The sequence below is a fragment of the Colossoma macropomum genome, unplaced genomic scaffold, assembly GCF_904425465.1.
Source record: "Colossoma macropomum unplaced genomic scaffold, Colossoma_macropomum, whole genome shotgun sequence".
Classification (NCBI taxonomy): domain Eukaryota; kingdom Metazoa; phylum Chordata; class Actinopteri; order Characiformes; family Serrasalmidae; genus Colossoma; species Colossoma macropomum.
In genome coordinates, this window is record NW_023494787.1 from 42,220,256 (window position 1) to 42,233,724 (window position 13,469).

The following is a 13,469-nucleotide window of genomic DNA, read 5'->3' on the forward strand; positions in this document are numbered from 1 at the left end:
AAGATCAGCCATGACACTGCAGAGAAGGGAAAAACCTTGAGTTTGCACAACTTAGGAAAACAAATAAAAGTTAAAGGGGAAGTTCACTGCAGATGTGATGGGAACCAGATGTCTGAAGAGTTTAATGCCTCTAAAAGCCTAAAAAGCTCCCTCACAGAAAATTATAACATGAAATGGTTATAAATACGCTGCCTGATGGCTGTAACATACAGGGCACTATAAGGCAAAATAGTTCCCTAAGAAACCTTCATTTTTACCACTGTTTTAACATCAACATTACATATTAAAATTCAGAAGAATTGTGTCATTTTGGATAGTGTGACTCCTGGTTCCTGTCATCACCATTGTAAAGAAATCTAAGTCAGTGAGTTTCTGTACAATAAACCATTTCAAATGTAACCATTCTGACTGTGTTTACATCTCAATAATTGAATTATGCAGAAATTTTGAAAAGTTGGTGGAATTGCCCTTTTACTTGTTCGCACAGTAAAACTCAAATCGGTAAAGTATGTATCCATGGCCTTTTATAGCTTCTGCATGGTAGTGAGGTTGATGTAGATGATATGAATTCCTAGATGAAGATCACAGAAGAAGACTTGTGGATCCGCACCTACGGCCGGCTCTACCAGAAGCTCTGCTCGTCCACAGGAGACATCCCCATCGGCATCTACCGCACAGAGGCTCATAAACTGCCTGTGTCTGAGGTACGCAAACCTGTAGAGCCACAACGCCATAATACACATAATACAATAAAACCAACAGTGTAATATAAGATCTTCCAGCATTGCTTATAATCCAGCTTTAAACTGGATTAACTTTTTAAACTAAACAGCTGTGAATAGGATTCAGAGGAGCATATCAAGAATTAATTCAGCGCTGGTGATTTTAAAGACTTACAGACAGACTTGAGAAGCCATAATCTCAAAATCCCTAGGCAATAACAAACCCAGTTACAAAGTCAATAAGACTTCCCCACTGTGCCCACAATCTTATTTGAAAGTAGACTATATGACCAAAAGTTTGTGGACAGCTGACCATCACACCTCTATGAGCTTGTTGGACATCCCTATAGAACTGCCTTTTCACCCTGCAGCTGTAACAGCCTCCACTCTTCTGGAAAGCTTACCACAAGTAAGGAGTGTGTCTGTGGGAATTTGTGCCCATTCAGTCAAAAGAGCATTTGTGAGGTCAGGCACTGATGGAGGAAATGGCCTGGCTCACAGTCGATGTTCCAGTTCTTCCCAAAGGTGTTCAGTGGCACTGAGGTTGATGTGTTGTGCATTCTGAGATGCTTTTCTGTTCACCGTGATTGTACAGAGTGGTTATCTGAGTTAACGTAGCCTTTCTGTCAGGTGAACCAATCTGGTTGTTGTCTTTTGACCTCTCTCACCAACAAGGCGTTTCTGGCTGCAGAACATCTGCTGGCTGGATGTTTTTCTTTATTGTACCATTCTGAGTGAACTCTAGAGACTGTTGTGTGTGAAAAAATGATCAAATTGTAAGTCGCTTTGGATAAGAGTGTCTACCCAATGCCGTAAATGTAGATCAGCAGTTATAGAAATACTCAAACCAGTGTCTGGCACCGACAGTCATGCCACAGCCAAAATCAGTGAGGTCACATTTTTACCCCATTTTGATGGTTGATTTGAACATTACCTGAAGCTGCTGGCCCGAATCTGCATAGCTGTGTAGCTGCGACACAATTGGCTAATTAGATAATTGCATGAATGATTCGGTGTACATGTGTTCCAAATACAGTGCTCGGTGAGTGTATATGTCATGTGCTTCCTCACACCCAGTTTTTTTAATCAAGGACAAAGCAATAGATTTCACCCAATGTGAAATGTGCAGAAACACTAAAGGAACAACACATAAAACTTGCAAGCTCTATTATGGAGGTAGGTTTGTGAGCCCAGTGTTGTTCACCTTGGCAATGCACGTCCATTGATTTTGCTGTTGAGTTCAAATATCAACAGTCATTCTCCAGAATCGTATAGTGCGCCTTTAATCAGGCATGTGACATCTGTTTTGAAAAACATCCGATTTATCTGTCCACATGAAAACACTGAAAGTTTCAGTGAGCTAAAATGTATATGTGTGGATGAGGAGATTTGTGTGAATTAACACGATAATGGAGCTCATCCCTTCAGCCAGGGCTGTTTATTCTAGTTGCTAAACTGAAACAGAGCTATCTGAAGAGCAGATGATGACACACTATTTTTGACTGCAGTCACCACACGGAGCTTCTTGCTGCGGATGCAATGCGTTTTTTTGGGTGATACCTACTCACCCAAGCTGATGTGCAAGATGAGATTGTTTTTACACATTTTACAGAAAACTGTTTTTTATAATGATGTTAAAGTGAAGTGTTCACATAATATTGACTTTGCACAACCCTGTACTGCAGTCTCTGCCTCCTGCATCTTCCGTTTCAATCAAGTAATGTAAATGAGGAGCACAAACATAATCAAGCTAATTGAAAGATAACAAGATAATTTTTTATCAACTTTATTGATAACATCAATTAGTAGTTGCCACTCTAAATATTAAACTGTTGGTTGATACATTGTAAATTGGATATTATGGCCTTTTTATTTTATTTTTCTGTTTTAAAACTGAGGTTAGGTTATGAAATGGTACAAATACATGCTTTTCTCTTGGGAAAAGCTTATTTAAAGTACACAGTTAAACCTTAAAACCATTTGAGGGTACATTTACTTTTTTTGTACCTCGATGGACAAAAAGTGAACCTGCGTAGTACCTTTTTTTCTGACAGTCTCATATTTTCCATCAGTCCTTACTCTGCAAAATAGGCAGAAATAAGCAAAATAGTTTACCAGACAACCATCATTACAAATAAATTTCACTCTTTTAACAAGAAATATTTAATATTCATCATTAGTTAGCTGACTAATGTGATGTATTTTGAAAGGCATCGGCCCTTCGGGTATACCGTAATTGTAGTGATGCACTGAATTATGGGATATGGTGTTTTCCCTGCATTTTGTAGCTTGAATGGTAAACACAGCCGGTTCACGTTTCATCTCCACCTCTATGATTATTTATTGTATATCCAGTATTCCACAGAAGTGCTAATGATGCAGCAGCTAACATGCACTAGAATTCCATTCAATATTTCAGAGAAACTGACTATATTATTGTCAAATGAGTATCAAGACATGGCCATACAAAGTAAAATCCAAAACAAAGGAATCTCCAAATGCTAACTAACATTGTGCTAACGTGTAGGCTAACCTAACATTAACCTAAAACTCAGGTCCCGTGAGTCAACAGCCCTCCAATAAGTTTTTCCTTCTTCTAACAGTCCAAATGTAACTTGCGAAGGTCTTGCTAATTAGGTCATGAGCTGAATCAGTATTTGGGAAAGTCCCACCCTTCAATAAACAGAACCAATCACCTTGTTGGTAAAGGTGTAAGAAGGAACCCCCCCCAAATCATTGTGGAGGAATGAATATGCACTGTAGCCAGAACAACCTTAAAAACTACAAACTAGTTGGGATTTTTCCATTTCTAATATGTTTTTGAAACAATGTGCTTTGGGTTTTTGACTGATGGGTCTCTCCCAATTCAAAGAGATGGCTGGAAATAACTGCCCAGGTGCGTTGCCAAGATGGCCGCTGAGTAAGCAGACTTTCCTATAAGGACTTTGCTTCTATTCTCGTTTCACTGGTGACCCTTCATTAACTGCAAGCCATGACTTTTCACTTATAAAACCACCTGCAATGGTTGTGTTAACATAATAAGACTCTCTACTAATGACTTTGAATTAGTGCTGGTCAGTATATCATCTATACCATTATATCGTGATACTGATAAACTGTGATAATACTTTTCACTATTAATGATATATTAGCGATTTATTTGATCTTTCAGAGCCTTTTTCATGGAAGTCATAAAAAGCAATTTAAGCCTTTTTGGAGGTCTCTCAGTCCCTCAAACCAAGCTAGGCCAGCTTTGTAAGACAATCTTCTAGCATTCTTCTATCAGTACTCATGAAGAATAGCCTCGTAAGCTTAACAAATGCTAACCTAAATATCATCTGACACTGTGATATACTGTGATACTGAATATTATCCATATCACCCATGCCCCTTTTGGATATATAGTGCTATAGCACTCATATGAGTCAGTGATGTTCAGAAGCTCTGATCTGATGTGTCTTTCTTGCAGTCGCAGGTGTCCATCACAGTGGAGGACTACGAGGACACGCGGGAGCCCCGGGAGCCTCTGCTGTGCCGTTCCGGCCCCCACCGTAACTCCACCTCCTCTGAGCCGCCTTCCTCGTCGTCCTCCTCCCACACCTCTGATCACCCGCTGCTCAGGAGGAAGAGCATGCAGTGGGCGCGGCGGCTCAGCCGTAAGGGGGGCCGGGGCCCCAGCGGAGCCAAAGGTCCGGGCAGTGCCGCCGAGCGCATCAGCCAGCAGAGGCTCAGCCTCTTCCGCCGCTCTGAGAGACAAGAGCTCAACGCCCTCGTCCGCACACGCATGAAGCACCTCGGCCTGTCGCCATCCGGATTCAGTGAGTGTGTGTGTGTCTTGCAGGGGTGTAAATCTCTGATGTCACAGCAATTCAGTTCAATTAGGATTCTTTAGGAAATGATTCAGTGCATCACATCAAATGTTACAATTAAGATGTACAACACAGATAAAAATAATACACTGCATACACAAATGTGACCGGAGGAAACATTTACCAGTAGTGGTCTATACTATTTTGCACTTTTATAGCATTTTTATTGCCCAAAAAATGTATATGTTCATGTGCAGAGCTGTGAAAAAGTATTTGCCCTTTCCCAATTTCTGTTTTTTTGCATATTTGTCACACTTGAATGTTTTAAATAATCTCATTACTTTTAATTTTAGATAATGATAACCCAACACAAAATGCTGTTTTTAAATTATGATTTCATTAATTGAAGGAAGAATGCTGTTCAGCCCTACTTGGCCCTGTGTGAAAAAGTAATTGCCCCCTTAGATACTAAAACCAAACCAGTAAACTAAAAATTCAATTGACTATTGGGTTTGATTTTACCAGCTAAGCTCAGGCATGATTATTGCCAAACTGGTTGAATCTAAGCATATCTTAAATAGAACCTGTCTGGCAATGTTAAGCAGGCTATAATGTCTCAAAAAGCAGCACTGTGACCTAAAGCTCAAGTGAAGTTGGGTTATGCAGCAGGACAATGATCCAAAGCACACAAGCAAGTCCCCCTCTGAATGCCTCAAAAGAAACCAAATGAAGGTTTTGGAGTGGCCGAGTCAAAGTCCTTACTTGAATCCCCATAAGATGCTGTGGCAAGACTTTAAATGGGCAGTTCATGCTTGAAAACCCTCCAGTGTAGCCGAAATAAAACAATTTTGCAAAGAAGAGTTGACCAGAACTCCCCCCACAGCAGTAGGTTAAGGGGGCAATTACTTTTTTACCTGGGCGATAAAGGTTTTGAATAAATCTTTATCTTCAGTAAATTAAATTATCATTTAAAGCTGCATTTTGTGTTTATTCGTGTCATATTAAAATTAGTTGATGATCTGAAATATGTGAATGTGATTTTTGAAGCAAAAATAGAAGAAATTGGGTGCGGGGCAAATACTTTTTCACAGCACTGCATGCGTAGTTCATACAGTACTGTTAAAAAGCGACAATACTACCCTTCTTTTACTTAATTTCCAGTCAAAATGACCTTAAAAATCCTCTAAATTATTCGTTTTTTAGTATCAGCAAAACATATTTAACAGAAAATTATAGACACCTCAACTAATGACATCATTTTTTTTTTTTATCAAATATTAATGTGTCCACTCTAGGCTTTTATTACAGTTTCCATTCTTTTCAGAAGACTTGCTTTTAGTTTTTCAGATCCCATCTGCAGGGATATTTTTCCACACCTTCAAAGTTCAGTCTTGGAAGTTGTTGCATTTTCTGCTTCTCGCAATCCAATTAATCCCAAACACATTCAGTGTTGTTGAGGTCTGGACTCTGGGGTGGACAGTCCATTGTTCTGAGAACACCAGCAGATTCTTTTTTGTCCTTTTTTTCCTTTTTTCAGTAAGAGCTTCTTGACAGCTACACATCCTTTCAGACTCAAAGTGTTGAGTTGTCTTCTCACAGTGGAAGGATGGACAGAAACACCTGTGGATTTTTTCAGATCTGAAGCAAAAGTGGGGATTGATTTTCTCCTCTCTCTCAAAGATGAAAGCTTTATGTCTTGTTTCTCTGATGGGACAGTTTGGGTGGTCTAGCAGGTCTTGTGTGGTTGTAAGGAGTTCCATTTTCTCCCTTTTTACTTATTTTCCTTTTTCAATTTTCTCAGAAATATCTCCTGAAAATGATTAACTTGCATTTAATGGCCATTTTGACTGGATATTAAATTGATCTCTTGCTTTTTGCACGATACTGTACACTACTAAATATTACCATAATTCAATAAAGATTCCATTCCATTTTTGATACACTTGAATCACCATCTTCAGATTGTTGCATCACAATGCACTGGCGCATTTTACACCTTTCGTGTGTGCATGTGTGTGAGATGTCCACCTGTCACCTCTGGTTGCTGGTAAAGCTGTTAAGCGCTCTGTTCTTGTGTTGTCACTCATGCATCACTGCTTTACTGACACACACCAAAACGCACAACTGCTCTCCTCTGCTCTCTTCCCCTCTGAGTGCTTTAACCATCTGCTTCTTTCCATCTGTGTTTATTAAAACACAGTTAACTTTGTTTGATGTCACTGTTAGGTGTGAATTATGGAACGTATTAGTTAGATACGATATTGTCGTTGTCCAAACAAAGCATGCATCTCCATTTTTTCTTTTTTTTTATTTTTCTACATCATTAGAACATGGCATCTGTTCTTTACACTTAAATTTCATGATGAAGGAAGCAACAGAAATGCTTCACAATTGCTTGGAATATAATTTATTTGCATTTATTTACATGAAATGTTTTAATGTAAAAGTAAAAGTTAAAACTTTACATTAAAGTTTTTGCCTTTTCTTGTTACTTTTGAAGATACATGTTTTTTTTTTTCAACAGCAATAATATAATCCCTTACCATATTTCAGTATTAAGTGATTAGCGATTATAATTATTAAGTTTTGTAAGCATAGTAAGACATGGTAGTGGTGCTCATTCTGAGAATCACACAACGTCAGCAAACTTCACAAAAAATATTGCTCTGCGATGTGTCTGATTTAAGAAAACTGAGAAAACCTCCTCTTGTTCTGAGACATTTTCTTCAAACCTAAAGTCTAGACATCTGTGCCAAAAAGACTACAAAACTGCTCTCTCTTCATCTTGTGAGTATTAGCAAAGTCCGTATAGGAAAGTCTGTCCACTTCACAGCCAACTTTGCAAAACCCCCAGTTATTTTCAGTTATACAAGACTAGGGGCTGTATTACAGAAATTCTTAACTCTGACATCTGTTTAATCACCTTGACCACTTCAATTAGGACTACATTTAGGACAGAAGCTACAGAACAACAGTTCTTAAGGTCATAATCTTATCCATAAACTCCAGATAAGAATCTATCAGTATCACAGAAACATCTTGACTAGACAGAATTTCCTAAATTCTGTCTTAACTTTAAGGCAACCTCAGAGGTGTCTTAACTTCTGTTTTAACTGTCTGTTTCTAGTGTTTAATTCAGTGACAGGCAGCAAAGTGCACTACAAGCATAATGATGTTGCATTTATCTGCACTGAAAACGGTGCTTTGACTTATGAAGGTTTTTTTTTTAAAACTCCAGACACTGCAGACACGATCTCCACTGGCCCCTCTTATTACATTCTTGTGTTAATGTTGATGAAAACTCGTCTGATAAAATATTACAGTGATGGTGGTGAATAACAAGGAGACAGAGCTGAACGTATGTCTGTTTATTAGGAGGAATAACATTAGCACTGTCGGCTAAAGCATTTGGGAAACTAAAACTGAAACTGTGGAGCGGCGACACCCTGATAAACAGCACGAAGTGCTGACACAATATTCATAACTTCGAGTTTATCATGCTTTAGTTTTGTTTGACCTTTTTTACCTTAGTAACAGGAGCTACCTGTCTGGCTAACTAACTTGATTATTGTGATTACGTGTTTATGTTCCAGCTGTGAGCATATATTGTCAGTTGCTTGATGACAGACATGACAGTTAATTGTTGACTTCGATTGAGTAGGTTAAGATTTCCTAACTTCAGATATGCTATCAGATAAGATTCTGAAATCAAGACAAGATTTGCTTCTGCAATACGAAAAATCTTATCTCGACCTGTCAGATCTTAAGACAGAAAGATATGAAGTTTCTGTAATACTGCCCCAGGCTTATATCTCTGAAATCACTGATCAAATCTTACAAAAACAGCATAAATACATAAATACAGCATAAAATAAATGGCTCAAATAACACACAAAAGCTTGTGTGATGCACTGTGATGCACATATCTCTGTAATATGTGGTGGGAGCTTTTCCCACTTCCAGCTTAACCATCATTTTATTTAAGGGCATGATTTTCTTAGTAAACAGATGTTGAGCGTCACCATTCATATTTCAACCAGTGACCTGTCTCCTCCTTTATAGCACCTCTGGTGTAAGGCATACAGCGCCTGTGAATTAATAATAAATGTGAATTATCAATATTGAAAAAAACATATTGTTATTGTTTTATTGCCCATAAATTTCCCTATAAATTGTGTTAACTTGTTCTCTGTCTGATCTCTACTGTTTTTCAATGTCGCTTTGATGTCACTGTTGTATATGTGCGCTATAGATTGTGTCAACTTTGTGCACTGCTGCTTTGTTTTGTGAATCTGCGCTCTCTGATCTCTGGGGTTTGTTCCTGCCTGTCTGATGTGTAGTGGCTTTTACTGTTCGTCTGATCACTATGGCTGTGAGCACTGCCAGATTCTGTGCTAACTGTTACTCTTACCATTGGTCTTTTCTGCTTTTACTGTTGGGAGTGTTTTATAGTGTGGACAATACTCTGCACTCTGTCTCTGTTTCCCTGCCCCTGTCTAATCTCATTGCCTGTTGGCTGTGAACTGTAGACAGTGTCAGACTCTATGCTCTCTGTTTGCATGTCTGGTTTAAGATGGGATGACAGACCAGGGCAACAGACTCTCCTACATCCTCATCAACCCCTCCCCCGACACACGACTCGAGCTGCATGACGTTGTGTAAGTATATGAAAACAGATTAAGCTTTATACTAAAACTATCCTAACTGTCCAAATGATATGTGCTGTGAGTGAATGGCTAGACTGCTTCTCCCTCTCCATTAAGCGAGTAATGGGCACACATTGCCATCTAGTGTTCCAAATAGTTATATATAACTATATATATATATATATAGTGATCATTCTACTTTATTTAGGCCATTGGAAATTAGTCCTGCGCCGCAAGATATTGTAGTGCGGACTTTTAGTTGGAATCACTGACTGAATACAGTCATGCAAAAGTTTGACCACCCCTGGTAAAATGACATTTTGTTGATTTTCTAAGTGAAAATAATGAACACATTTTCTACAGAGAACACACTTCTGCACATTTTAATACAAAATTACTGTTTACTGGCAGAATTTATTTTAGAACATAAAATGTGGCATGTGCAAAAGTTATGGCACTTTCTATATTATGTTTTTATCTCATTCCAATTTGTTAAACTCAGTAAATGAGTAAAAATTGGCACTAAAATTTGCAAAAATGTCATAATTAAGTTCTCTGTAGGTGTTATGTTAACTTATTTTCTCTATAAAATCTAGAAAGTCAACTAAACATGTAGTTTAACCAGGGACACCCAAGCTTTTGCCTACGACTGCATGTACAATACATATATATATATATATATATATATATATATATATATATATATATATATATATATGATAAACTATATACACAAATTGGTGGGAACATTATTGAAAGTTGGCCATGATGATGAAGCTAATTTTGTTTTATAATAATAATAATAATAATAATAATAATAATAAAATAATGTTTTATAAAGTCTCCTGACTAATAAGGATTTGTTTTTCTCTCTTTCAGGTATCTGATTAGGCCTGATCCTCTGTCTCTGATGCCCAACCAGGGCGGTGGCCGCAAGCCCAGCGCAGGCAGACCGGAGGGTCACAGGTTTGATACGCAGGACAGTACCCACCTGTGACCAGACACCAGCACAAATACACTACTACACCACGGCCTGGGAGAGCCTGTGGATGAGAAAGTGTATGTGAGAGAGAGAGAGAGAGAGAGAGAGAGAAAGAGAGAGAGAGAGAAAGAGAGAGAGAGAAAGAGAGAGACCCGAAAAGAAAGGACTGTGAATTACAACTACAAACCTAGTGAGTCGCTGACAACTGTTTCTTTTCTATCTTGAGGCCTGTCAAATGCATGGACCTTTTACAGTCTCATTTACATTTTATTTATTTTCGCATCAGTTGGTTTGTTTTTGTTTTTGATGCAAGGGAGCTGAGGCCACATAAGTGCATTTAAATAAATCTGTACATTGTATTAGTCTTTGTGCATGTGAATGTATGTTAAATAGCCAACACTGCCAATCTTAACCTGGACTGCCAAAGGAACACATTGTCAAATGTACGTTGAGGGGGGAATTTATCTTCTGTCTCTCTGTGTGTTGTGAGCAGTCCATGTCCGTTAGCTGCTCTGTGGATCGTCAATCTGGAATTCATTTTTTTCCCCGTTTTGCGTTGCCTGTGGTAGGAGCTATCAAATGTTTCATGGGCATTTGATACAGGTTGACTTTTTCAGCTCCCTGTGGACTGTATCTGAGCTTGCCAACAGCACGGTAGGCCAAACATGAGCTTATTAACTGGGCCCTGGACCAAATGAGTGAACTTCAATCTTTTCCCCTCATATTAGACAGCATCTGTTTTGCCATTCTCAGAGGAGACTGTTGCAACAAGCCTTCTTTGTCGTTAATGACATTTTTTGACGTAGTCACCGAACAAACCACATCGTTTTTTGTGTATCGATCGACACCACGTTTTTTCGATGTTTGCATTGATAAGGATTGTTTGTTTGTTTTCCCCACCTGGGATGTTCATGCAGTTTCTTAGCCTGTTGTTTTTGTCCTCTGTCAGTTTGAGTATATTGTTGGCATGCATGTGGAAGAGCCTGCATGCAGATGCGGGGTTTTAAAGGACGTCTGACTAGCCATACAAACTGACCGCTTCGTGCTCCTGCTGCACTGGGCTACTGCTGCCTTCATTCAGTGCCATTCACACACAGAAGCATTATGTACAGAATAAAGTGATTAAAACCAAAAGCGTTGCCTTGCATGGGTTTCATGTGAACGTCATCTCCAGTCAGTACAGACAGGATTCAGCTAGTACTGTACTGAGTTTTAGCCTCATACCAATACACAAGCTAACCTTCCCACTTGAGTCAAACATTTCTGAAACCACATTGAAAACCATTGTTTAAAAACCATTATTCACTTGACTTCTGTTGCTGTGTCATGCGGCACTTAGTATGCGTTAGCCACATTATTGAAAATGCTTATTTTTTGCAATCAGAGACTGCAGCTCAGCTGTTGCACAGTTTCTATTATCCATCCTCTAGCTCTTCATCAGTGGTCAGTTTCTTACCACAGAGCCACTATTGGCTGGTGGACCACTCTCAGCATAAAACCGCTGTGCCTGACCCACTCACGCACTACCATATCAGTGTCACTGCTGTGCTGAAAATGGTCCATGACCCAAATAATGTCTGTCAGCAGCAGTCTTGTGGTCAGAAACTGACCAGTTATGAATTGGCGATGAATGAGTGGGGCTTACAAAATGAAAACAGATAATCAACAGTCTGTTATTGTACACCTATATAGTAGGTATATATCTATAAGGTAATTTTGTCCAATAAAATGGCCTGTGAACAAAAGTACAAAGTAGAAGTTTCTAATAAAGTGGTCAGTAAGTGAAAGTACAAGTAAGGGTTTCTGATAAAGTGGCCAGTGAGTGTAAGTACAAGGTATGAGTTTCTAGTAAAGTGGCTAGTTAGGTAAAGTGCAAGTAGGGGTTTCTGATAAGTGGCCAGTGAGTGGGAGTACAAGTAGGGGTTTTTTATAAAGTGGCCAGTGAGTAGAAGTACAAGTAGGAGTTTCTGATAAAGTGGCCAGTAGGTAAAATACAAGTAGGGGTTTCTGATAAAATGGCCAGTGAGAGGAAGTACAAGGAAGGGGTTTCTTTTATAGTGGCCAGCTAGGTAATGTACAAGTAGGGTTTTCTGATGAAGTGGTCAGTGAGTGGAAGTACAAGTAGGGTTTTTTTATAAAGTGGCCAGTGAGTGGAAGTACAAGGTAGGAGATTCTAATAAAGTGGCCAGTTAGGTAATGTACAAGTAGGGATCTCTGATAAAGTGGCCAGTGAGTGGAAGTACAAAGAAGGAGTTTCTGGTAAAGTGCCCAGTGAGTGCAGGTATAAGGTACAGGTTGTTGCTGATGAAGTGACCAGTACAAAGTAGGGGTTTCTGATAAAGCGAAGTGTGTGTGTTATGTAGCTAATTATAGTGACTTAGCAAATGCAGCATTATTCGAATATCACAAGTGTGCGTCATGGATTTTCCCAAAGTGAGGTTTCCCAGGTGAGGTGAGTGGTGGCTTTATTTTTCTGAAATCAGGCTGGGCCTTTACCCTCCATTCGTGTTCATACACCCACATACCACTCTCTCAGTGCACCGTAACAGTGCCTTTGTATGGCTGTCAAACGCTTTCAGTCCCTGTAGATGAATAGGACTATTGACCCAAATTGATGTGGAAGGGTGTAAGAGGCTAGAACACTGAGGTTCAGGCTGAGAGCAGAGGGGATGACTCATCATCATTACGCCGCTAATGGCACTCCAGTTAGTACTTGCAATTATTATTAGTTACAATTAGTCTAAGATGCAGTATTCAATTTCACGCTCACTGTCCGGGCCAAATGGGCTTGTACATGACACTCATTCTTCATGAATCTTGAACGCTGAGTCACAGTCAAACTATACTGTCTAATATAACATTAAATGCATAAATAATTGTATATACGTTCATGTATACAATAATAAGATCTTTGCTCATAGAATGTAATGCCAGTGCTGGAATACATATAAAAATCATGTATTAAATATTTGAAAATACATATTTGAAATACTTTTTTGAAAAATATTCTAAACATACATTCTAAACAATTTCTAAACAAAAGTCAGATATAATAGAAGGGATATTTTATTATAGTTGTAAATTTGATGAAAAGTTATTATTGAGTCCTGTTATCTTGTTATTAATATTACCTCAAATGTAAATGTAATGCACTAACATGACATATATATATATATATATATATATATATATATATATATATATATATATATATATATATATTTACATGTGTGTGTGCCCATTGTTTTGAAGTCTGCCCCGAAATCTGAAATTAGTGTTGTCACTACCCAAACACATATTTTCTGAAATT

At 38.6% G+C, this 13,469-nt stretch overlaps 1 protein-coding gene across 1 annotated transcript in view; it reads left to right on the top strand.

Annotated features, from left to right (window-relative positions):
• Positions 1–11,399, top strand: part of LOC118806084 (potassium channel subfamily T member 2) — a 154,556-nt gene extending 143,157 nt beyond the window's left edge. Inside the window, exons 27-30 of the mRNA XM_036567408.1 lie at positions 576–704; positions 4,192–4,540; positions 9,105–9,189; positions 10,057–11,399. Of these exons, the coding sequence (XP_036423301.1) occupies positions 576–704; positions 4,192–4,540; positions 9,105–9,189; positions 10,057–10,174 (681 nt within the window). The 3' untranslated portion in view covers positions 10,175–11,399. The remainder of the gene's footprint in view (positions 1–575; positions 705–4,191; positions 4,541–9,104; positions 9,190–10,056) is intronic.
• Positions 11,400–13,469: the final 2,070 nt, after the last annotated feature.